Source organism: Leptosomus discolor, chromosome 11 (genome assembly GCF_034619465.1).
Source record: "Leptosomus discolor isolate bLepDis1 chromosome 11, bLepDis1.hap2, whole genome shotgun sequence".
In the NCBI taxonomy this organism is placed as follows: domain Eukaryota; kingdom Metazoa; phylum Chordata; class Aves; order Leptosomiformes; family Leptosomidae; genus Leptosomus; species Leptosomus discolor.
In genome coordinates this window covers 20060223-20087540 of record NC_141401.1, presented here as the reverse complement: position 1 = coordinate 20087540, position 27318 = coordinate 20060223, and the positions used below count along the sequence as shown (strand labels likewise).

At 39.6% G+C, this 27318-nt stretch overlaps 1 protein-coding gene across 1 annotated transcript; it reads left to right on the top strand.

The window, feature by feature from the left end:
• Window positions 1–2256: 2256 nt before the first annotated feature.
• Window positions 2257–26582, top strand: CA12 (carbonic anhydrase 12). Its single transcript, XM_009952102.2, has 10 exons — window positions 2257–2347; window positions 5422–5442; window positions 11857–12036; window positions 14574–14716; window positions 15584–15679; window positions 17376–17439; window positions 17901–18058; window positions 19111–19237; window positions 25398–25482; window positions 26498–26582. Exons 1-10 carry the CDS (start codon window positions 2257–2259, stop codon window positions 26580–26582), a joined length of 1050 nt encoding a protein of 349 aa, XP_009950404.2.
• Window positions 26583–27318: the final 736 nt, after the last annotated feature.

The window sequence follows — 27318 nt, the reverse complement described above, 5'->3', positions numbered from 1 at the left end:
TGTATTTTAATATGGCAAACACCATATTCACGGAAGACATTTTTCAGCATAATGAGTTGCCTTAAACTTGTCCTGTGCACTTTCCAGGATGGCTATCATGTTAGTCTTTATGTTACTAGTGCCTTAATAAACACCACTGGAGTTAGGCGACAGTGCAAGCTAAAGATGGATAAACGCACACAACAAAATTTCAACCTGACCTTTCACACTGGGATCCAAATCTACTACTTCTCATGAGCCCCATCAGTCTATGAAAACCCTGCTCTGTCTCCACCTTGGACTGATGCTGAGATGAAAACCAACTGCTAGCAACCTAAAATTTCTGACAGATAGAATAAAATGGCAAGTCCTGTGTGGTTTGTGCAGAATACAGGCAGGTATGTGTCAAGGAGCTTTTTTTTTTTTTTACTGTGGCTTCTATTTTGCAAGCAAAGAGCTTTCTATCCAGCTAGCCTTGAATGCACAAATATTGCCTGGAATTCCTCCGGAGGATGTGGAGCCAAACTATAGCAGAAACTAGGGAAGGAGAGGTGTACATTGTGAAAATGCAAAAAGGAGCTGAGGCAGATTCTAAGAATCAGAGCATACTTCAGCATGGTGAACTTTTGAAGAACAGAAAAGAGGAAGGAAGGTGATATGAAAACACAGTTTGTCAGATAGCTCAGTCCACACCCTCCTACACAACAGGGTCTTTTTGTAAGAGGAGGTAATTTTCAACTGTTATTCATACCGATCTTAGCAGCTTGTCAGACAGGTTGCCAGTTACGTGAAGGCTGATGACAAAACAATTTCTTCTACAGAAACCTGCAAAATTATATTTCCAAACTTCTGGCAGGTTAGCGAAAGTCCTGCATGCAGCAACAACTGTGTGCTGCAACACACTCAGCATGCCCCTATGTACAAACACGGTAGAGAGCTTCCTCTTTTTTTTGGACAATGGCACATAAAAAGCCATGTAAAAACATTTTCACTATAGCTCACACCGTCTGCCTCTAGATTACATCTGTCTGAATCAAAACAAGCAGATTTACAATCTAGGTTTACAAAATACTAAGGAGAAGTATGAGAGAGGGACTCAACAACAGCTGCTTTCTAAAAGGCTACAAGACATTAATTAGTTGCTTCTGCTCTCTGCAGCCTGCCTCTGCCTAGCTTGGGAGGACAGGGCTACAGATGAACAGCAGCACTAGGCCAGAATCCTGCTCTACAGCACGTCCCTACCTGGGATCTAGACAGAAGTGTACCATGCTCCAGTCAACTTTCCTTTCCCTTTATCAGCCTCAAAAATGATGGTAGGAAAAAATAAGCATTAAGCAATGAAACAGCAGTTGATAAAAATGCTGAATATAAAGTTTGACCAGTCAAAACTAATACATGCTACAAGGCTGTTACTGAGATATAGTGGGCGGTTAAAACAATTATAAATAATTATGTACTCAACCGAACCATAGTCTTTCCAGTATCACCTTCCACTGCTCAGCTATCCATGGCGCACTCAGTTTAAGAGGTTATTCCTCTATCACCTTTAGAAGAGGACATTAACTTATATCCTGTGCTCCTCTTTTTCCCTCTCACTACATGTCCTGAGCACAACATTAGACTCTGGGGCTGTTTTTTCACAAATTTTCACTCCTCCCTGCTTCATGTGTTCTCCCAGTCCCAAGAGCTTTCAGCTTTCCTGACAAGTTGGACAGTTTTTGTGGGAAGTTTCCATGGCCCCTCTGTTATTAACAGTCCCACACACAGCCTCACTTCTCTTCCCCTCCCTCCAGTCCTCACAGTGGCCCATTACGCTAAATCACACTGATCCAAAAATGGGAATTGAGGAAGACACTCTGAAATAGGCTAGAAAACGTCTACTGTGGTATGGCCCATAAGAGGACAGCTTTTTTAAGCATTTGTATGTCTGCTAAATAATTTCTGAAGTTCCACATTTAAATTCCCTCTCTAAGTGCTAGAATCTGCCCTTTGAGGAGCTCACTAAAACTGAGGTAATGAAGGATATGATCAGTTTTCTGAGGGTGCTGTGACCTAGAGGCAGGTCTGATTACATCATTTGTTTTGGGTTGAGTCTCAGGAGCTTTATAAAAAGCAGTCCTAAAAGGAAGGAGAGAGACAAGGGGAGAGAAGGGCAATAACTCATTAGCAGAAGCTCTGTACGTGTGCATTCTGCTATTTGCCACACTTCTAAAGGGAGTTTCTTCACAGTACAGAGAAAACTGTGAACTGTCGGAATATCAAAAATCCTTCCTTGAGATGTCAGCCAAGAGCTTCCGTATAGTCACAGTTTCTACTGTGCTTATTTTCTTCGTAAACATACAACTCTCGATGCAAGCGCCGTTGAATGGTAAAGTCTTTCAGCTTTCTGTTTTATTGTCACTTGTAGCTTAGGGCACCTAATGTATGCAGAAAACTGTGATCTTTTAACTATTACTATTTCAATAGCATGCTCAAAGTTGTATTTTGTTGCAGTTTGCAGTTGTTTCGAGTTAGTATCCTTATTTCAATTTCTCAGAATAGGTATTCTGATAACTACAGGGAAAAGAAATTTGTCCTCTGATTTAGTTTGCTTTACAGACTTCTTGCATGATCAGTATGTCTTGCTTTGTGATCCTTTTGGTCCTCACAGAGACTGGCCCTTCTCAGCATTAGTGGCAGCATCACACCTTTCCCTCTGCCCTGTTTATTTTTAAAACAGAGGAAAAGAACGCAAACCCTGTGAAGTGCCCCATATACCAGACCTCATTCTCTTCTATTCAAACAAGACCAGTTTCAGGAGATCAGCACTCCTCACTCTCTTTCTAGGAGTTAATGTTCATCTATTCAAGCTGATTATAATCCACTTGTGATTAAGGATATGAGGGAGAATCATTATAAAGGGTTGAGTGAGAGGGCTTACTCTGCACATATATTCATGGGACAAAAATCCTGAAGGCTCAAGCATAATCCAGAGCTGTCAGCTTCAACAGATCTCTGACAACGCAAGCATTTTACCAGATTTTTTCACATGAGCTACATAAGAGGTGAAATTCAAACTTTTAAGGTCACCTTATTTTCTGCATATATCCTCTGAAAAATGGCTATATTCTCTAGCAGAATCTCCTACCTGAAGGGCAGAGGTCCCCGAGGTTGGTGCTTTCCAGAATAACAGAATAAAGGTTAGTGCTTTCCAGGTGCTTTCTCTGACAACACAAAATGTTTGGGAGTGAAAGGATGTGTCAAAAAGATATGTCTTACAATACATCCTGAAGGGAACCATTCCATTGCCACTTTCCTAGCTCCCAGGTGACATTGGAAATGTATATGTTCCCTGGATATTAATCAGTGAAACACAGATACACTGGCTCTAGGAACATCCTCTGCCAAGCATGGGCACGTAACTGTGTTACTCACCAGCACTCACCCCAACAAGAACAAAGTGGCAGGAGAGAGCTCACAGGTACGGAGCTGTTGCTAGCTCCCTTCTAGATGTGAATCAGACACTCTATTGACTCTTCTCCAGTTTTGGGAGACTGACAGTCTGCCTCATCCTCATTTCATTATCAAGCAGAATAAGGGTAGTAGCAACCTTGCTCACAGTCTGAGGATGGCAGCAAATCACTTCTGCAGCTCTAGATGTTCATTCAGATGAAATCAAAAAGATTCTGCTATCCAGTCATCTATTCATCTCCTGATCTAAGTTAGATGAAAGAAACATTAAACGTGCCTCAGCGCTACCTAGACTAGTTGCTATTATTGTGCTCAACAGTAAAGTCATAATGCTAATGAATTGCAGATCATCAAAATGCTCACAGGAAAATTTCACTTGGCAAAAGACTTTAAGCTTTCACTTATTTTTGTTTCAAATGGCATAAATGCCAAAAATACTGAAAAATCTTTGAAATTGACTGTTTTAAGGTTGTTGTAGACTATAAAACTCATAGTTTTGACACTCTACACATTTTAATGGGCAGTAAGAGCATGAGCAGGGAGTACCTATTGTAGTTGAGCCAATTATTTCTTCAAACCCTGCTCAGATGAGGATGTGGCAATTTCTAAAACCTGTTGACAGTCAGTTGCTATCTTCATGCAAGTTTTACCCATAGAACATGCTGACCAGAAGACACAACCACCCCCCTCCCCAAAAAACTCAGTAAGAAATAATCCCCTACAGGAGGAAGAAGTAAGGAGAATGAGGTTTTTTCATCTGGAAATCTAAGACACTGCACTAATTCTTCTACATGAGGAACCTGGGGACTTCAGCCAGGATGATTACACAGACCTCGTTTTGAAATTTGCAGTGTAAAAGAACAAGACACACTGGCCCTAATGAACTAGAAGCAGAGATCTTAGTGTTCCCAGCACATATCAATACAAAGGAGCTAAGTGTAGCTGTTTTGCACATCTCTACAAATTATTCCCAAACATTTCACATGATATTCTTTGGAGAAAAGCTGGATCTTGTACACTTCAGAGTACAAGAAATGCAGCCAAGAATTATGTACTGAGCAGACATGTGCATGTGATGATAAATATTTCCTGCATGCATGCATACACAGGCACACCAAGTATTTGTAAGACTGGGCATTCAGGACTGCTTTCTATGCAGAAATAAAATTAAATTTGCAGAGAGTAAAGATCTGTATTAGCCTGATAACCAAAAGTGTTGAGGACTGCCAAGACAAGCACCTGTATTTACAAAGCAAACTGAATGACTTTAAGTAAGTTTCAGCACCAAAAAGAAAAAAATTTAAAAGAGCATTTAATAAGTTAAGACATTTCCAAAGACATGCAGAGACTCTGTCCCAAGTTCAGTCACTTAAGCAACGGATGAACGTTGATCATTTCAGCACTCATTCAACCCCTCAGGATTCTCTGAGTTATACGGGTTTGTGTATCACACTTCCTTTTTTCAAAGTCCATCTATTCCCATCTGTTTCAGTTGGTAAATCCCAGAGCTGCTGTACAGAAATGACTGTCCATCATTTCTTAGTGTAGCAACTGGCAATCAATTGATGTTTTTCAAACTCCTCAACTAGGCGTGAGGGGTTCATTATAGCTACACCCCATTTATATTCCTTAGTTTCCTTACCAGAAAAAAAAGCAGGGATGTACCTATACACAGTCTGTGGCTATTCCACCAAAAAAAAAAAAAAACCCAAACCAAAAAAACAACCCTGACAGAAGTTTCATTCCAGGATTTAAGTGACCACAAGAAATTCACCCCTATAGGCAGGATCATTGGGATGATTATATTTATAATTTGGGTGAGAAGGGTCCATAATCTTTGAAAGCATCTATGTTTTGCTCAACATCTGGGGCTAGAAAGACAGGTAAAAGTATTGCAAAATTCAGTACATGGATTTAAGCGGCAATTTGTTTCTTTACAAAGTAAATTCAATTTCAAATACTCACAATAATATTTCCTTTGTCTTTAAACAGGGTCAAAATGGTCTTACATTGGTAAGTACTAATTAATTTGTACACACTAAGTTGTGGCTTTCATCTGTATTTTAAGGAAAACATGCCAAATATATTGTGGTAAGAACCTACTGGGTTCACTATCTACCCAGGTTTCGATCTGACCCATTGTCTTGAAATCGTTTATTCATCCATCATATCAGGTATCATAGCTGGGTGACTGAGAGTCAGTTATTGGGTTCTAAATTGCCCTGTAGAACAACAGGAACTTCAGCAGACCAAGATTGGCACTACAACAGCAGACATTCCCCAAAGTCCTCTGTTTCCCCACCAGTCATAGACCAGCAGAATATTTCAGCCTAGTTCTGCAAAGAGCATACCTCTCCCTGCCCACATGGGTCTTCATTTTTAAATAGAGTCAGAGTGCAACAGGTCACCTGCATTGTGTTACTGGAGAATCAGCTCCCTGAAAATCCCAGCATGGACAAGGTAGAATAAATCATATTCAGGAAAGCAGAGTTATTTTGTACACTAGTCCTTTAAGCCAGCTATTAACCCAGAAGGATCTGATAGCTGCTCAGAAAGAAAAATTATCTAGACATTTTTCTTCTAATTGATCAAATCCTCTGGCCAGTTATTTCCTCATTCAGAGTAGTGTTTTAGATGCCACATGCCCACAGAGAAGTAGGCATTTCTGAGAATCTCAGCAATAAATGCTTGTCCTTAAGCCTTTGGTGTTGCTCCAAGACAACACAAAGAACCTCTGAGGTTAAACTTGCTGCTAATAACAACTCCCTTTGGCTGTGCTCCAGTTTACTGGACTTGCTTCACATAAGCAAAAGGAAAACTGTCAGCTGCATGCCTATAGGTATTAATCTAACTGCCAGTAGGCATACATATATTTCACAGTCTCATTAGGAAAAAAAAAAACCTTGACACAGTCTGAATAACAAAAACCTGGGTTTTCCACCTCAACAGCAGCTATCATATGAACCTAATCCCGGTGGGTAGTAAGGAAAGCAAGACTTCTTTTACTACCATCAACGTCAAAGTTTTGCCCTCCTTCCCAGGGTAATGCTTGCTTAAATGAGTTACTTCTCCCTTTCTGGGAATTTGGGTACCAGTGTTTATTTCAGAGTATGCTATGCTCAGTGCCCAACTTCATCAATTCCTCTTAAGCGCTTCCATACTGCAGTCTGATTTCTAAGATGCACGGGAGGATTGAGGGAAGGTTCACAAAACAGATTTTTTTTTTTTCCTTCAACTACTGATTTTAAAATATATCTAGAAAAACATGTAAAAGCAACTTCAAAAAATTAAAGTGGCAACTGAACTTGTGCAGAATAGTTCTTTCCATACCTGGAAAAAAGCAGAGGTAGAACATTGGTCTGCACAGAGAAAAACAGTGATTAGAGAGACTGCAGTCGGCCAGAAAAGAGCCTCCTACTGATCCTGGTTGCTTACTGCAGCCTACACCTTCCACCATTTACCTTTATCCTTGCAACACTTTGCAATGCATCCCACTAAAATTAAGTCAACGGGAAGGGAAAGGAAGTCAAGCCATTATAATCACAGTGCAGATTGATGTCAAGATGAGGGCCAAGGTACCATATTAAAGGCAGAGAAGAAATCTGGGTGATGATTGTCAATGAGAATTCTATTTGTTCAGTGTGACACTGTGTAAAACTGAATGTTGATATAACATTAGTAGCTCAGGACGTGGTGGCAAAGCAAGCTGACACTGCATGTGATCAGGCCTTATCTTTTTGGTTCAAGCTTTCCAAAGAAATGAGCATTTGGCTTGGCTATAATGGAAACTACCGCATCAGAAACATCAAATATAAAGGCTAAAACCTCTCCTCTATTTGTCTCTTCCTTAGCAAAACTGCAGTGGTGCTCTTTGTTCTTCCTGATTTCACTGCTTTTTTATATAGCCCAAGAAAAAGTGACTGGAAGAAATAGCACAGGTCAGTGAGCTGGAGCATGAACTCTCAGCCCCCTCTGACACTAGTTTGCTTTGTATCCTCTAACGGGCTCCCTCACCTCCTGTAAAACAGACAAAGTAGATGAAGCATATAATGAGAAGAGTGTTTTCAGTTAAAGAACATAAAGAATTGTTCTGATGCCCCATAGTTCAGGAGAGCATGCACATGCAGCTTTTGGCGATGTTGCTGTGTGGCTGAAGGTGCAGGCCTGAAGTCTTCTGCCCCAGAAGAGAACTGTTAAAATTGGACAACTTCACACTACAACATAGACACAAGAACTGTTGTTAACAGACATCAGGATGATTGAACTTGCAAACTCTTTAGTTTTACTGTTGCCAAACACTCTTCTTCAATTCAGTGAGGTGCTAAGAACCCCGTTAGGAAATGCCAGCTTTAGTGAACACAGTGTAACATGCCCCAGATTTCTCATACACCACTTGAATGAAGTAGCAGGGACAGCTACAGCCCTTGGCAATTTCTCTACCTCACAAGCTTCCCTCTGGAAACGTATGTGGAAGATATACGCACACTGGATATGTGTATACAGAATGGTATGACTGAGCTCTGACTGTGCTCTGAGCAAAATGGAAACCATGTGGTCTCGTTACTGTGGCAGGGAGCCTGGACTCTCAGCCTTTGCTGCTAACTCAGCCCTGGGCTAATGGCAGCTATACAGCTTCCAGCTGGCTGAAAACAGCGCAGAATGCTCTGGCTGCAGAAATACCACAGACATTCCCTGTGTTACTGACCCAGTACATTTTACTACATTAGTTTACTACAGATCAAGAGAACTTGGATATCCTGTGAGAAGCACAAGCAACATGAATATTGATTGTTCATGAGAGCAAAAGTCTGTCGGTTACACTGGTGTCTCATGGGTCTATTTTTTCTTTTTTTTAATTCAGCCAATGTACACACCCTGGGAGCAAACACCACTGTTGCTCTTAAAGAAACATCTGTCCTGCATCACCCAGCACCACTAGGGCTGGAGGGCTGGCTGAAGGCATAGGCATGGAAAGCTAAAAGCTGTCAAAGCAGATGATACAATGGATGCATGCAGCCACGGTGCTGAGGGTAGTTTTCTCAGCACACTGTCTAGCTGGGCAGCAAGACTATCCAAAGAATTATTACTACTTTATTTACAGATATCTTTTATAAAATAGCCATGAGGGCACAGCCAGGCTCAGGGTTATTTACAGCATGGCAGAGGAACATGGCCCTGGAATCTCATGGAAGAGAAGGCAGTCCATAAGCTGGATTTGAGCAACCTGAGTTTGCGCTCTCTACAGCCAGGAGTGTTCATGGCTGCATTGGGAGTGGTGGTAGCAGGAGGGGTCCTACTTCCACCCATACTAACAGCTCTGTACCTTCATTTGCTCACTCCAACAGCTGAACAGTTGTGGTGGGCGGGTAGGACAGGCCCATGGCAGAATTATTGTTCTGCTGACACAGTCCTGATGGGGTCCTCATAGCACCAAACATCATCTGACATGCCTGGGTCTTTCCCTTTGTCACAAATGTTGTCACAAAAGGAGCAAATTAACTACTTAGAATTTTTTTTTAAATACTTCTTCTGTTAGTACCTTTTGGGGCTTGTAGTACAGGCCAATCTTAATACATCCACATACTATTCTTTATTCAGTAGTGATAAGACAGAACCTTTGTAAACACAATGTGATTTCCACTGAATTCATCTGAATGTGCTGGCACAGAAAAAGGAAAATCTGGTTCACAACCAATCATTCATTTTCAACAGAGCTAGCTGAGAAATGCCTTCCAGCTGTGCGGTTTATCTACCATGGAAATCTCAATGTCACATATGAGAACTCAAGCTGCAGCAAGCTCAGTTCTTTGAGACAGGAGTTTTGAGGCACTGGAATTAGGAACACTACGTGACAAAAGGCAGAATTTCTACAAAAACTAGTTTTGTACTAAAACAGGTTTTTTTGTTTGGTTTGGTTGGGTTTTGTTTTGTTTTTAATTGAGCAGGAGAAATGAGAAAAAGCTGCTGTAGCTTACAGGCCTGTGAGTGCAGTTGCAGATTTATGTCAAGGAAAGGATAACTATACTAGTAAAGATCAGGGTACATAAAGACTGCAATAACTACAGCATTTTATAGAAAAGACAAAAGTTTCCCTTCTGAACAGCTGATGTTGGTGTGGAAGTTCCCATACTCTGTTGCCAGCTCTCAAGGGCATTTAATTCATCCAAACATAATACTGAAAAAATGAATGGGTACTTCACAACATCGTTTCAACTGGCTGGGACTAAACTTCTATTTTATGCATCAGTTAAAAATTACATATTCAATTATCAATTCTCCAAACCTGTGATATGTAATATATTACAAGTCTTCTTGCAAACTCACTATCTTATCAGTGCACAGAAATGCCAAACTTTTAAAATTACTGAAGTCTTTTTACAAAAATGGCTTCTCAACCATTTTACTGACACTGCTCTAGTCTTAGCTCCCAGTAAAGTGTTAAATTTCATTGTTATTGTCTTGCATATCAAGTTTCATCCTCAAGAAACTATAATTTTGATATATATTTTCCTGAGAAATATTCTGTAATAGTATATCCCATAGTACGGAATTTAAGCTCTTCTGGATGGATCTACTATTTGCCAAAAAATATCTAGAGGATTGTATACAGTCTTCCGTAATGTCAGCACAACATTTATTAGCTTCTAAAAAGAATTTCAATAACTTTTAGATAGTACCATGAATATCTAAGAGGAGAGAAATTGATGTGATTGGCAGCAAATTGGAGTTAAAGATGCAAGTTACAGCAGCATCAAGGCCTATTTATACTAAAAAGCACTGATTGAGTCTGAATATCCACACTGCAAACAACGCCATGTGCTAACTTATGTCTTGAATAACCTTAAACAGCTTTAATAAGGACATAAGTCTGTCTTTGAGCACCAGAACTGAACTTGCCAATCCTGTCACACACACTGTATTTAAGTCAGATTCACCTCCACTATCCATATCCTTGGAAACTGTCTTTCACACAAAAAGGTTAGCCTCTAATAATACTCTCCTGACTGTTGATTTTCCTTCAGAAAAGATCTGAACTTGCTTTGCCACTGTTGACCTGATCTAATATTAGATTCTGGCATTCACGATTCATGGAAGATGTTAACATACTGGAGAGACTTCAAAGAAGCCACAAGGAACATTATAGGTTTGGAAAATTAGCCGTCTAACTAAAGACTCAGGGAACTCAATCTATTTAGTTTAAGACAAGTGAGAAACTATGTCCTCTGTAAGTACTTCAATGAGGAACAAAAGTATGCTAACAGGAGGCTCTTCAATTTCTAAGCAAAGGATTAGAAGCAATCAGCATCTAAAGGAAATCGAAGCTAGACAAACTCACAGGGAAAAGCAATCTGCTAAGGAGAGTAATTATCCATCGGGCACTAATGAAGTATCTTTCACCTGCAGTGCTTAACGAAAGAGTAGATATTTTTTCCCTTCTGAAAGATATGGCCCCATTGAAGCAGAAATTAATCCAGGGAGGTCCAATGAGCTGTGTTATACAGATCAGGCTGGGTGATCCCAAAAGACCTTCCTGCCTTAGAAAGAATCACAATGAATCTTCTGAGTCAAGGAGAAACATAAATTGCAAGTACCTCTTTTGGGATTTAAGTCTGAATGGTCTCAGCTTTCGGCTTGCAAACAGCTGCAAGCTATTAACTTTAATTAAATCAAAGACACCATTAAAAAAAAAAAAAAACTCTTGATATTATCTATTTTTTGTAGATCCTACCTAGGGCAAAAGACTGTGATGACGAAAAGTTTCAGAGTTTGAGCAAGTTACTGCAGGTCAAATTATCGTAACACCTTCCATTTTTGCAAGCTAGCTTTTCACTGTGGGCTAGAAATATTGATTCCTAGATTGAGCCAGTTTGTATCGCAAGGAAGAGTATAAGGTTCTAGCTTTCTGTGTACTGATAAACATGGAAACTTTCCTCTGTCAACATGAAGTCACTTCTTTCAGCAATTCTGTTCATATACCTGTTACTTCCAGAGGGAAAAGTAGTTCATGTCAATAAATAAGTCAAATACTGTCACAGATCCAAACTACACTTGTCATGCTTGTGAACACTGAAGAGAGACAATGCCATCATGAGAGAGTCAGAGGCACAGCGGCTGGCTGTGGTGCCGCTGCCTGCGTGCCTACGCTGGTGAGCTACCAGGCCTGCAGTTCCCCAGGAGTGTAACATCAACAGCAGTTGATATTGTCAAATACTGGAGGGGCAAAAAGTGTGAGGTTTTTGTTGGCATTTGGCCCTTTTCTATTTAATGGCACACTGGAAAGATGAAACTAAGCCCCAAAAAAAAAAGTCTTAAAAATTCAGAAAAGACTCCTTTTCCAAATTTTGGGTGAAGGCTGAAACAGGGGAGTTTTTATATTAATTACATAGTTAAGGCTTGACAAATATGTCTATTTGTTTACTTATACAGGTCCTGATGGAGAGAAGGCCTGGCCAAAGAAATACCCATTTTGTGGAGGAGTATTCCAGTCACCAATAGACTTCCACAAAGATATTCTCCAGTATGATTCTAATCTTTTGCCTTTAGAATTCATAGGGTATAACGTGCCCTCCACTGACCAGTTTACACTGACCAATAATGGTCATTCAGGTAAGGGAGCTCAACGACAGCAAGGCATTGTGAAGGAAAGTGTTGCTGGAGCACGTGATTTTTTTATTTCATGGGTGAACTACTTTGATTATCAGATTAAATTAAGCTGTGATGATGAAGTCTTCACATCAGCATACCTACATCCAGAGAAGAGGCTAGGGAAACATAAGGAATGTACCAAGTACAAATGTATTCGCAGTAAGCCGAACTGACTATGGTTTTTAAACAAACTCTAGGCATGTCAGAATTAATTCCTGAGCTTTTCTTATTACTCTGGGTGGAGTGCTCTGAAACAGAAACAAACTTTGTGATTCTGTTAAAAAGAGATAACCTGGTAAAATACAGGTGCAATGGGTCTCTGACATTCCAGCCTAATCAAAGCAGCTCATGTGAGGCAGGCTGGGAAGTAAAAAAAAAAAAAAAAAAAAAAAAAAAAAAAAAAAGCTATAAGAGCACCATTCTCTTCCTTCGACTTGAGACGGAAACCTCTTCAGTGTAAGGTAAGACAGACAAAAAGACAGCAAAATAATTACAAATAGCATACAAACATGCCCTCCACTGTACTGTTTACCTACCGTACTAAATCAAAGTGTCAGTACAGTAGGTAAAAGCAGAGAAGATGCAGTCTTATAAAGGTCTACTATATTGACACAATATACAATTCCAATGAGGGCGTCACACCATTTTTTATTCCTTCCCAAAACATTTGCAGGCACAGAAATAAGAACAGTTATAAGACCTTCCTTCTTTGTATCCTCTATTGCATAAGCACCAAAAGAACCTGTGTTATAAAATGGATTCTGCCTCTGCTCTTCTCTGACACGCTTGGTTAAAAGATGCCCGACATGAAAATATGGGTTTTTTTTTTCCCCTCACTCTTTCAGTGGGGTAAACCTTCTCTGTAGAACATCATTAGCCCATTCTTTGGTAAACGCCAACCTCTTAAGGTTTTCCTCTTGATCAATTTCTCCATCAAAACCAGGTTGCTTGAGACTAGGAATAGCTGGAACACCCAACCTTCTTTTCCTAAGAGCCATTCTTGGTCCTGACTGCAAGATTGTACTGACACAGTTGAATTAGGCTGATGTGACAGGCAATAGGCGGAGAAGGAAGCATTGTCACTGTGGACTTCAATGGTGCCAGAGAGCAGGTGGAGACAATAGAACAACACTGAGAGCAAGTCCCTCACATAACAGTTGCACAGGTAAAACCAAATTCCTCAAAGAGCCTACATCACTAACATCATCAGAACTTGCTCCTAAAACAAGAAGTTCAACTACTTCCTAATGAAAGTCAAGACAAAAATATCCCCCCTCAGTAAAAATGGGAATTCACTTCTAAGGTCAGTGCCCTCCTAGAAAGCAGGGGTTATATGACCCACTCTGGAAACCTCACTCAGATACAAACCTTAATTGCTCTGACTAATGAAAAATTAGCCTCTGTTAGAATGATTGTTACACCATCTGCTGTTATCTTCTCTCATGGCTAGAGAGAAAATCATTAGGATGGTTAGTATTGCGGCATCAGTCATTCCTACATATAATTAATGTGCTTCACTGGCCAGCTAATCCTGATACAATTACCTACTTCAGCTAGACGGAAAACAATAGAGCTCAGGAAAAGCTTTTTAGCACTAGCATCAAAATACACAGGGCTTGCAGCTGTTCCTTCATTAAGGTTTTGAGACTTGTTTCCCCTCCAAAACACTTCTGGGACACTCCAGAAACAAACGGTATTTACACTGGAAAGTAACAAAGATAAACTGCAAAGAAATCGATCTGTTCTTTACATAAACCTTTGCTTTAAGACGTACCAAACTCCTCAAGTGAACAACTCAGTTTCTGCTGAGTTGATCATTACTGCTGTAATGTCTACACACAAAAAAAAATAACCCAGCCTGTCTTTCACTCCGGAGAGCATCAGTAAGCAGAAGGGAGGGTAATACATACAAAGGCCTCCTCCAGCACGTCAAGACACAAAATGCTAGTTCTTAAGGCCTGCTTGACATCAATGCTTTGGGTTTTGGGGGGGAGCGAGGAGAGGGGGAAGTTTATTTGGTTTTGCCATATGCTCCTAAAAGAAGATTAAGAGGCAGAGGAGTTCAGCACAAGAGTTTAAAAACACCATGAGAAATAGTGATTTATTAAGCCATTTTCAACCATTATAAGGGGATTGAAAGAGAGCCCATGAGCCTAAGTTTTGCTTCAACATGTCAATAACCACCTCTTCAATAAGACTGAGATAATTTTGCATTCTTCAGGGAGAAGAAAGATTTCCATTAGCAACAATTCTTACACTCAATTCATTTAGTTTAAGAAAATAGAAAAAAGGTATACTCTAAATTCTCCTGAGTTACCTAGAAAGGGTTAAAGACAACTAAAGTGTCTATCTCCTACCACAGACTGAGATGGATTTGAGCTAAGAATCTGCTTTGTTCATGCTCCATACGTAATATACTTAGACACAGTATTTTTATTTGCCCTGTGCTTGAAAGCTGTGGTATCATTTGCTCCCATCTGGTTTTGGTCTGCTTACAGTGAAAATGTATCTGTCTCCTGCTATGTACATCAGAAACCTCCCGTTTGAATACACTGCATCTCAACTTCACCTACACTGGGGAAACAGAAACAAGTCAGAAGGCTCAGAGCACACAGTCAGCGGGAAGCATTTTGCAGCAGAGGTAAGACAAGCTCAGATCAGAGAAGGAACAAAGAAGGTTGGGCAGGTCCCGCTCTTTCCAAGTGGGTCTTTATCTTGGGTATACGACTGTAAAAGGCTGCAAGGTTCTGATCCAAGTATTTATGATCTATGTATATGCTAAAAAAATGCATTGTGCACCACAAAAAGGATGGGATCCGATGTACTATGCCACAAACCAGGGAGTTAGAATTTAAGTTCTAAACTCAGGGCTGGCACTGATTCACTTGAGCAATTTCAAGCAAATTGCTAGCTATTTGACACCTTGGTTCTTCTCTGTAAACCAGGTATATCTTCTAGCTGCATGACATTGCTCCTCTGCCTACCTCTACTCACCTGCTTCTATCCAGTGAAGAACTATTTGTTATCTTTTGTAATCCTAAATTATGGATTTGGGAATAGATTTTTGAAAAGCAGTACCAATCAGATATTTAGCCCAAAATGACTAAAAGACAAATGATTCAGAATAATCTGCTTGCGAACAGCACTTTAGGAATCTGTTTCTTCTAGTTACATTTAACACCAGGGTTTGCATTCCAATTATTAGAGATCCCCAAGATTGCTAAGGTGTTACTTTTTCAGAAAAATTTACTAGTGCTACAGTCAAAATGCCTTGAAGTGATCGATCCTTTTTATGCAGGAGGGGCATAACTCAGCTACAGTGGGGCTGGGAGTGGGAGTTACCAGACCTCTGGCTTTTCCCTAAAAAGATCCACTACACCCAGAAATCACCAAGTGTCTCATTGTATTGTCTTAGCCTGAGTTGGCTGCACTGGTCCTTTTTAGCTGTGAAACAGAAATGTGAGCATGCCCCAGACGTTACTATAACATAGTATCTCCTCCTTTGTAGCTGCATATTGTACATTATAACTCTGAGAAATATCCAGATATAACAGCAGCAATGGACAAAGCGGACGGACTGGCAGTTTTGGCTATTCTTCTTGAGGTAGGTTGCAGGGACTTTTTTTTTTGGTTTAGAATATGCCTTCAATCATTAAGTCATCAGAGACCTTTAACGTACAAAATCACCTAGATTATTTAGCAATGATGTGGCCGAATAAAGGCTCTTCCTCCTCGCTTTCACAAAAAGGGGCCAGATTCCAGCAGCACATACATAAACAGGAAAAAAATTTAAGAAAATAGGAATTCTGAATATTTACTCATGTTTTTCAGTAAATTAATTTCAGCTATGTTAAATCCATTTTTGCATTCATTTACAAACTAAGGATTGGTAAGGTTTATCAAACAGCAGACAACAGTGAATTTCAAGCTCACTTACTCAAAACTGCCTATTGCAGCATGAAGCAGTTTTAACACAGCAGAGGCATAGGCAGACACAACCCTGGCTTTGGCCACTGTATGTAATTAGGATTTGACCACAGTCTTCAGGTTGCAAACTTCCCAGATTCTTTGAATCACAGATTACAGTAAACAAGTAAATTCAGTGCCCACTTTAAGATGACAGAAGGACAGCTTTCCAGTTTTTCCCTCTAAAGCACCACATACAAACAATTAAAGATAACAATGATCTGAAAGAAAAATTTTTAGAAGCTTTTACATATATAATTCTCCCTTTTCTTGAGGATTAAAACTCCTCAATATAACTACAAAGATGATTTTTAAATGTGACGATCTTCTGCAGCATAAAACCACTGAAAACTCCCAGCTTTTCACAGTTCCATCAAAAAAAGTGAAAATTTTCTAGTTAAACAAAGCTACAAAGTGCAAAGCTCTAATTCTCATTAATATTACCCAAGATCACTTCCTAGCAGCTCTAAGACTTGGACAATAATTTTGTGTTAAATCTCAGTTCATTTGGAAGTTTCAGCTGTGAAAAGTGTCAGAGTATTGTATATCATGCTAGGAAATAGTGCGATTCCGGTTATTCCTAAGCAATGGTGTTTAAAAATCAAATAAGGGAACCATGGAGATTAGGTCTTTGAAGAACTTTCAGACAGCTGGTTGTTATTACAGTTGATCTAAGGACACCAGTTTACTGTGTCTGGTTGTCAGAGAAGTTGGTAAGCACCAATTCTAAAGCATTCATAAAAAAAGCATTGATTATTAGACTGAAAAGCTGCTGCTAGCAGTTGAAAAACATGGTCTTGTTTGATAGTTGAGTAATGGCCCTTGCCAGATAGTTCTTGTCAGGGCCTCTGTGGTACCCAATAGTATCATTCTTTATCTTCCTGAACTGGGAGGAGCAACTACAAAAATGTTTGTGGGTGGAAAAACTTGGCTTTGACTAGAAACGAGTAGAGGATCTGAGAAGCTTGTCAGTTGAGAACGTATGCCTGCAATGTTCTCAGAGGAAATGGTTTATCTTCTTTCGCACAGCATGCTGAACAGGAAAGGGCAATAGTGTCTTTCAAGTGCACACAAGATCTAGACTGAAGTTGTTAAGATAGCATTATGACACAGCAGCTCTACTAGCTCTGGAGTAAGTAAAAGCATTATTTGGGTTCTGAGAACAGCGTTGTTTTGAGTAAAAAGACTACTTACGCCATTCTAGTATCTGAACAGTGGAGACACTTGCCTTATGACAGAGGCCATCAAACGTCGCTCTCTGCTGTGTTCAGAAGCAAAGACTTATATTCAGGCTGCAGTGATTTGCAGAGCTGTTAATAGTCTGCTCATTGCAGATTGGACCCTTCAACCCATCCTATGAAAAGATCTTCAGGCACTTCCAGAATGTGAAGTACAAAGGTGAGTGGCTATAAACTGCACTGGATTGAGAATGGCTAAGAGTATCAGATGTGACCCTGAGAGAGGCTGAACTGGCTGAAGAAGCAGTCCAGAAATCCCAGGCAAACCTGTCACAAACCATGAAAGACTTATAAACGCAGTGCATTCCTGTGAAGAGTGTAAGGCTAGCATGCACCGCATACTTCTGACTGGGCCTTATTTCTTGCACATGGTGGTTTTTGGTTCATGTGGCCACAGTTTATATTGCAGATTTCTGATTTGGTCTCTAAGACAAGATTTGTACATAGGAAACCTAAAAAGCTGCATTTCTTATTAAACTGGTATTATCTCTGTTCAACTGTATTTTTCGTTTCCTAGTGACATGACTGAAAGCGTCCTACTTACTCAAAAGCAAATTCACTTCACTAGTACACTATCTGTGTAGTAATGATGCAGCATTTAACACGAATCCCCTATTTTAGATCAGATGGTCCAAGTCCCTGGTTTCAACATTCGAGAACTGCTTCCTGACAGACCGGACGAGTATTATCGCTATGAAGGATCCCTGACAACTCCTCCTTGCTACCCTAGCGTTATCTGGACAGTTTTCCGACACCCTGTTAAAATTTCACAAGGGCAGGCAAGTTTAAATACAGCACATGTTTTCCTGATGGGTGTCTGCTAAAGAACAATAAACATATATTCTCATTTCCTGGATTTCTCCTATGTTCCTGTAAAACTGAAAGATGACCATTTCTAAAATCCGTTAAGCGGGAAGAACAGCACAGAACTGACATAAATCAGTATATCTTATACTGTTTGTAGTTAGCATGTTTTCTGCTGACCAGAATAAATAAAGGACAGACAACTGCACAGCAATTGGTATGGTATCAGCTTAAAAAATCAGTCAAGTGAGATTAATTTCTGTTTTCACTATGTACTTACTCCCTGCTTTGAGTCTCTCCATGAGTCACTTTCAGATCTTCTTTGTTCAGGCTTCTTGTCTGACCCCTTTTGACTAAGTATTTTAGTGCTACTTTGATCCTGACTGACTTAGGTGTGGTAGGCTGGGTACACGTTACGTTTCTAAAAGATGTGTGATGTGTTATTTGTCAGTCTTCTGGCTCTTCTCCAACTTTTTTTGCTCACCTAAATAACTTTTTTGTTCTTAGATGGCCACTTGCATAGACTCTAAACTTCCAATCACTACCTTCTGATTCAGCTAACTATAAACACAGGGGAAAAATGTTATTATCAAAATCTTTCATCAAATTACTGCATGCTCCTTATTATGAAAGTCCATTCTTAACTTTGTCCACTCCGCCAGATCACGCATGTACCAAAGTAAAGAGTTCTTCCACATAGTAGCTTTTGGTACTACTTAGGAGTTACACTGTGCTAGGGAGAACGTTCTGCAAAGGGCCACCATATCTCCCCCCATCCAGTTTTCCTGGTGGATAATTACTAAGCAGGATTAATTTTATCAGGATGTAAACAAAATACAAGTATGGGTTTGGAGATGTCACGCTGATTATACATTATTCTGTATTTGGGCTCACAGGCCAAGCAAGACTTATGTATTACTTAATATATCCTCTTCCCTTTAACTACCCTTCTGATTTCAAACACACACTCTCAGTGATCATACTTTTTCTGTATTCATGGAGCTGAACTGGGTGCTTCCCTTTATAGCTACTGGCACTGGAAACAGCCATGTACTGCACAGAAAGTGATGACCCAGAACCTCTGGAAATGGTGGATAACTTCCGAAACGTTCAGGAATTTCATGAAAGACTGGTTTTTATCTCCTTCCGTGAAGGTAAGTTGTACAAACGTTTCTATGCAATGAAACAGTGCACAGTGATTTGTGTAAACTTGAAATTCTGAAGTGGCAGTCCTGCTGCACTGTACCACTACAAAAATATAGCAATCTCATTATACTGCAGTTCACTTTGTTCCCTTTTCTTCTCTCACTGCATTGTTGCATGGGCAACTGTAGGAGAATAAAGCATTCAGAAGGTATCTAAGAAGGTTATTTTTTCCACAACGGGTATCAGGCAATCCCTGCAACCCTTCTGATCAAAGGCAAGGAGATAAAAGAAGGAAGATGTGTTTGGCCTTGTCATGCTTAAAAATATTTGTTGTCACTCCAAACACTAAACAGTTCACTACAGCCGAGCTGTTTCAGTCAGCATAAGCGCTTGAGCTGGCCTTGTCTCACCAGTGATATTTGCTGGTTGTCAGCAAGAGTAGCATTATTTTTATGCAGACCACACAGTTAAAGGGAAACACAATTTTGCATTTCAGGGAGACTGGTTTTGGGAAATTACATAGAATCAGAAGAGGTCCTTGAGGAATTCAAACTTGACAAATAAAAGTAATTCATAACACTGGATTGTATGATTCAGTGTTACAAATGAAAAAAAATGCCATCTTTCAAGGAAGAACAGTTTTTAAAGCTTCATTATGCAGTGCTACACAATGACAATGTATAGGTGGGGTTTTTTTTGGGGGGGGGGGGCCGGATGCACAAAAACCTGCATCTGTGGCAAGAAGCTTAGCTGTGCCCCACGGTAAGGCACTTGAGCACATTGTTTGTGCAAAATGTATTGTTCCAATTTCTGTCTTGCAAATAAATACTCTTAAAGCAATTGTGAAGCTGGCACATACACAGAAGGCAGATGAATCTAGGCAAGCCACTATACTATTTGAAATTGAGAGTAAAAGATTTTTAAAAGAAAAAGCAGAATTCACAAAAAAAGATTGGCCAAGCAGTTAACTTTCAAATTAATAAAACACATTAGCACATCATTTCAAATTTGCCTGCTAGTTTCTTCACTGTTTAGATGAAAGAACGGAAAACACAGCTGTCTATATTGGGAAATTTCACACAATAGCCACTGCAGGGAGCAGATCTCCCCACAGGCACACTGCAGTAGCTGTTCTTGCCTTTCCCCTCTGTGCAGCCCCTTTCAAAATATATCGTTTCTAATCTAAAGCTATAAAGGAGAAAATTGAAAATTAGAGATCAGCCAAAACAAATCTGAGACAAAACCCTTCTCTGAATTCAGAGATAGTTTAGATTTGTCACCAAAGTTGGCTGGTCTCTTTGTCAGATTAGCTGCATCAAACCAGAGCAGTGTGGAGCATCAGCAGCATTTGGCCGTTATTTGAAGCAAATCTCTGTCTTTGAGATGAAAGACAGAGACCATTTCAAAAGTCACTCTGTGGCTGGGGACCGTTTCAGTTCTCATGGAAATATTTTTAAATCTTTCTAAAGCTTCCCATAAGATGAACATAATTCTACCTCGAAGTTTCTTTCTAGTGCCTTCTCTGCAATTCTTGCACATAACTTAGTAATTATTTAAATAAGTATGTTGATGCTACTGTCCTTGCTCCTTAAGCACATTTCTCTCATTGAGTTCTAATTATTTATACCTTCATTTCTCTGTATTTTTACTGGAGTAAAAAAAATACTTAATTCTGAGCTGACTGACTATATGGCTTGAACCATAAGCCATGATTTCCCAGCCTCCATCTCTGCATTAAATCTCCAGAGCTCTGGCAACAAAGGCTACATCTCCTTAACTGCTGCATCTCCTTTTATTTTGTTAACTGTTCCATCTGTGATTAACATAGTGGTTCCTCAGGAGAAGCCTTATGGACCAGATGTAGAAAGTAGGGCAGGCTACAGTGCTAAAGGCAATACATGGTTTTCAGTGCAGTTCAGGGTTCTCACTTCTGTACACTCAGCAGAAAGCTACTGACTAGAAAAACTGTTTTAACTTGCAGCACAGAAGCAGGGGCAGTGATTTAAGAAGAGATGGGATACTTCCCAATTTTGAGGTGCAGACAAATAGCATAACGTATCTTTTTGTTTAACGTATGATTAAGGAGCTCAAGATATTACACTTGATGAGTAAAGTCATCACTATATGACTTGTACTTTTTACTGTGCAACTTGAAAGGTGCTCAGGTTCTTAAGGACCCTCCTGTCTGTACACAGCTTCCAGTTATAAATAAAGGCCTAGAAAAGTGACTTTCCCCAAAAACAGCTGAGTAGTTTTCATCTCCCATCCTCATGCTGGAAGCTAAGAATGCATTCATTCCAGATACCTCAAATAAACGGTCCCAAGCCTGCTGAGACTTTTCTGCTTTCATTGTCATTTCTCCATTTGCCTCCTCGCTTATTTGCTGCCAAAGGTATCTTATCTTTCTCATCACTAGCAGCAGACAACTAAATATTTAAGTCTAAACCAGTTTAGTTTAGTTATATCTTTCTTCTATTTAATGCTACCATTTCTGCTCTTGAATTACTGCTGAGAGAAGTTACTTTGACCAGTCACCACTTTTCTCATTTTAATTTGTTTATAGTTTGGAGCCCAGTTTCAAGGTCTGACTAAAACAAAATATTGAGTATTGTTGGCTGCCAAAATTTTGCATCAGCTCACATGTTAACAAAAAATAAGATTTTTCCCTTTCTGAAATATCATGAATACCTCTCTGCTATGCATGATAAAGAGTCTCTGCAATCTCTGGTCATGTGTAGACCTCTGCAGCAGCAATAACCTTAATCTTACTGCTTCAGTGTCAAGAATAAGCAACAGTACAACCTCCCTATCAATTTATCAGCTAAGAAAACTGATTTGTTTGTATTATGTTGGTAAAAAGCGGAGAATTTGTTTCCTGACTGTAATATGACTCTACATTAGACAAAAGTTATTTCTGTGACTATATACAACTCACAGGGCATACACAAGTCACTCTTAGGATTTTGCTGGTTCTGTGCCTTGATTTCTCGTTGTATACGCTACAAAGCCATAGTCATAACTTTCTATTCTGTCTTCATGACTTCTTATCAAGTCCCTGTGCCCCCACTTGCAGAGTCTAATGGTTATAGAACAACGCAACGGTTATAGAACAACGCCTCAATTTAATCTCATTTTAAAATGAGAATTGCACTAGTAGTTCTCTTGTTGCCAGATTCTAACCAAGGTATACAAGAAAATTACAAGTTTACCGAATCACCAACAATCCTTAATAGCCCCATGATTAATATACAAACTGGTATTAGTTGCACAAACAATATTTTGAGTAAACTAAAAGATGGCTAAATTGTGAAAAAGGGAAAGAACTACCATGTCAGTCCTTTTTCTGCTTTTGTGGATTGGCCAAGTAGAAATATCCCTCTCCCCCATAGCATTCTTATATGACCAGGAAGTGTGTTAAAACTTTCTTCCCAAACCTCCAATCTCAAATACCAGCTGCCAACTAGAGAACTAGTTGGGTCCAGAATGCCTGTTTTAGTAATCCCCTTCAAATCTCTGCTCAAGTCACATTATGTACAATGATTTTAAACAGCAGAATCAGCATTTGCAATATAGCTGCCAAGTTTCAGAGACTGTAAGGGTCTTTCTTAAACCCATGCACAAGCAATCTACTATAGCAACACCACTGCAGAAACACTTACTGAAGCAACTGGAGTGAGCAGCTACTTTGTGTTTAAGACTGGTTTACCACGGAATCCTAGAGATCCAACTTTTACTACTTCTACCCTCTCAATTTGTCAAGATTCAATACCTGGTGGACTTGGCAAGTGTATGTTGCTGATTGTTAACTGCATCTGTGAGCCAGTGATTTTCCAAGTCAGACTGGTCAGTCAGAAATGTGAAATGAAGGTTTCCACCTGTTTCTTAAACTGACCTTTCAGCACCTGACTACCTTCCTTCTGTAAATCACACTCAGTACTAAAAAGTAAAAGATAGAGAGTTACAACCCATGATCCCAGCAACTGAAAATTAGATACTGTGCTTTTCACTCGGGACTCTCTAAACACTTCACAGAAATAGTGTAAGTATTATTATTTCCATCTACAGGGGAAAATTTGACCCAGACGTGACTTTCTCAAAACTGTTGCTGTGAACCAGCGCCAAACCCAAGACTAACATTTGGCTTTCCCTCTGCTAAGCCACATTATCTGGCTCCCATGTAGAGATGACACCAGCTATAAAAGCATTTTCAACGTATCTTTAAACTTGGCATGACTTACCAGAGTTGAATTGTATGGGTTCTTGCCCATACTGCCGTTCTCACCCAAGAACTGGTCTCTATGGCTACAAAAGGCATTCTCAGTGCTACTTTGATAGAAACCCCATTCAGTCTAAGTACATTTAACTACAAAAGCTCATTGACTCTACCAGTGAACCATAGAAAAATGTTCTACCCATTTCAAAAAGGTATTCATCATCTGTGTAATCTCACATTCCACCTACTACAGTCACAAAGGCTGCCTCACAGGTGCAGCCCCTCACCTCAAGGAAAAAAAAAAGAAAAAAAAAGGTTCCTATCAAAGTGCACCTGGTTGCTGGCTGCGAGTGCCCAGCCTGACGCAGCCAGCTGTATCACAGGTAGGAACAGAGCACAGTCATCAAGGAAAGGAGAGGCCATACACAGAATCGTGGCTTGGGGCAGGTAACCACAGAAATTTGTCAAAGCAAGCCTATTGTGCACACCCTAGGCCCTTACTAAAGCACGTTTTCAGAGGAATTTTTCTGCCGTTTCAGTGTCAAGACCAAGGGCTGCCATCTTCACCTGAGCACAGATGCCACCAGATGGGGCCACTGAGCTCTGTTTTGTATCAAAAATGCAAATGACTGAAGTGTTCGGTCATCCACACTTTTATGCCAATAGTTAAAATCTAAATTCATGCTCACTATTACCAAGTACTACATATCAAAATGTCTCTAATCTTAAAGGGTTATCTGGCAAAATGTTTATAATGTATTTTGTCTGTCAGCAATCTATTCCAATAAAATCAGCTTCACATACACGCACTGAAACATATTACGAAGTTCAAACCTTCCACAGCGCACAAGCTGAATGGGAACTGGTGCCTACTTTCGATTATAGCGCCATGCTGAAATACCATCTAACCAAATTTTGCAAGAAGATCTTCACACCAAACAGAAACGCTCCTTACCCTTTCTCTTCAAACTACAAGCTCTTTTTCTACAGCTATCTATTTGGTATTATATATTGTTGTCCATTTGACACACCTTTAATATAACAAAACTTTCCGTTTTTAAAATACAATTTTTATTTAACTCCATGGATTGCAAGCTTCTTCGATTCAGCTGGACTTAAAATGAATAAAACATCTAATGGGTTAAACGGGACAAGGTTACATTCCAGGTTTTACATTTCTGTTTTCTCAGCAGCTGATTTAATAAGAAAAAATATTTAGATGCAATACACGAAACCTGTCAGCTTAACTCTGAAAGGGTTCTGATGTTGATTAGAAACAGTCATTTGATAAAATATAAAAACAATATGTAAAAGAATTACAAAAAGGCAGTTAAGAAAAGATCTTTGAGAAGGCCAAAATAAATAAAAATACTTCAATTGCCAAAAATATATATGAAGGTCATTATCAAAGATGGCATTATAATGATACTGATTAACATCTCCATACAAATATGAGATCACTCAGTTCTTCATACTAATATCCTGAATTCATTCTTATCTTCTTAGATGCCTTTAAGCAAAGTTCTCAACAGCAAAGCGTATCGCTTTTCAGCTGTCCACATCCAACAGTGCTCTTCTGCCTTGAAAAGACAAAAGGCATCAAGTGTAACATCCTTAGTTGCCTGGGTTTTAGTTCTTCAGTTTTGCTTATGCTCTCTTACACATTATAGCATTGAAATCCACAGAGTTACTGATCTGCCATGCCTGTGCCTGCATGTTGGCCTTGTGACTTCAGTGGATGTCTAAATTCACAGCATTGTGAACTGTGGATCCAGCTGTGGGATTCAGACCTTCCAGTATACATCCACGCAAAGTTATCCCTTCCATAATTGCAAAGTAGTATGAGCAGGCTGTCGGAACGTTGCAGATGCAGAATGCAAACGTTACGACAGATCAGACTTCTCTTCTCAAGTAAATGAAATTAACTGTTTTGTATGCTTTCCCTCTTTTCCTAGGTTTTGTTGTTTCTGTTGTGACAGCCTGCATTCTGGGAGTTCTCATCATTCTTGCTGTAGCCTTCTGGCTACTGAAGAGGAAAAGGTAAGATGTCTGGCTGTCATATCACAGAAAAAGAAGTCAATCCGAATTTTTTCTTCTGACACAAAGTAGTGCTTGTGTGCCCGAAACCTTGCACATTTTGATAGTGGTAATGTTTGATCTTTTATAAGATACAATCTCTTCCTACAAGCTTTGATTTGTTTTTGTCACTGTAGGCGTTACTTCTCCTGTACCATATACTCCAAAGTAATTTTATTTTATTGCCAGCAAAATAAGTTTTTATGGCTAAAAGCTCTCTACTTGCTGCGACCTTTGTGCCACAGTGGCCATCATTCTGCCATTTTAGGAATGGTTGGGGTTTTTGTGAAAAGCAACCACATAAGGTTGTTTTTCCACAAATAATAATTACTGGAACAGTGTTCATGTAAACCCTTAAGAGATACAAGGACAGGAAATAGGGAATTTTATGTGAGTACCAGGAGAACACAAAACCACTTTCCACTCTAGGTACTGAGCGCTCCCACAAGCAGTTAGGAGATGAAACTCCCTTTCCAGACTAGGCAGGACAAGTAGGCTGGGTTGATAACAGACTTACCCAGTTTTTCTGTTTCTCAGTTGCCATTTGTTCTTTTTCTTGTTCTCTTTGTTAGCATTGCTGCTCCTAATTGCTTTTCGAATCCTTTCATTTTTTTTCCCTAGAACAGTAAGTAAAACAAAAGGAAAATGGAGTTTTAGGAAAAAACCTCTCCCAAAAGTCATATCATTTAAGGGGAAGAAATCTGTACTGACAAGAGATCATTTAGTCAGACTATTTGCCACCAAAGCCAAATTTGGGGAAAAAAGGCTTAAGATTACAAGCTTTCCTACAGCCTGATCCCTTTGCAATCAGGATTGACTCTGCCACACAGAATGCGTTTTCCTGAAATATTTGTAACAATAAGCTACTCTGACATTTCCATTGGTACAGAGAAAAAAGTCTCATGCATGCATAATAGACCATTTTAAGTAACCAATGGTCACTGGAATTACAATTACGTGAAACTTTTTTTAATTTTAGCTGCAAAAAGGGAGGCGAAGACAACAGAGGAATCATCTACAAACCAGGCATGTACAAGGTGGAAGAAGCCATCTCCAAACTTTGATGCCCTGATCTGTCACAAAAGCCCCTTTTCATTCATAGCACTGACGTATTTTGCATTGGTGGAACACATCTCTTATTCTTGGCTAATGATAAGCCCCAAGAGTGTTCCTAAAAACTTACCAGCCAAAAGTTTTCTGTAGCCCTTGTTCTCTTGTTTTCAAGGGAGACATGATCAGTGAATACCCCTCAGCTAAATTCCACACCACATTCTTTTCATGTTTGCTGCTTACCAAGTCTGGTTCTTTTAATTGATTTTACAGTTAATCCCAAACTCCAATCTTATGGTTTGTTTAGCACAGATTTTCCCACAGGTATTCAAATCTGAAGACACTCATGAAGCTACAAGCACTCTTCCCTGCTATATCAAGGTATTGGTTTCAGCATGATGAATATAAACAAGATAAAGAGCAATGTATATTTGAGGTCAAAATTTGAACTAGGTTCTTCAGTGGTTACAGTTTTTAAAAACACAGCAAATAACACTAGTACATTGACCAGTGGCTCTGTAATAGAGCTATTAGAGGAAAAGACAAGTGTAAATGCAATGAGAGCCACGTGGGTTGTTAATGGGGTTCAAACCTAGGAACTCAGTGCTGAAAAAAACACTACTGCTCGAGGAACAGCCCACTTATGGAGGTCTGCCTCTGTCTGTCATTGGAATTAGAGAGAATCATGTCTTACTATCCTGCTCTAATTTACAGTGTGTGTATGAATGATGTGGAGATAACGCAGACTCA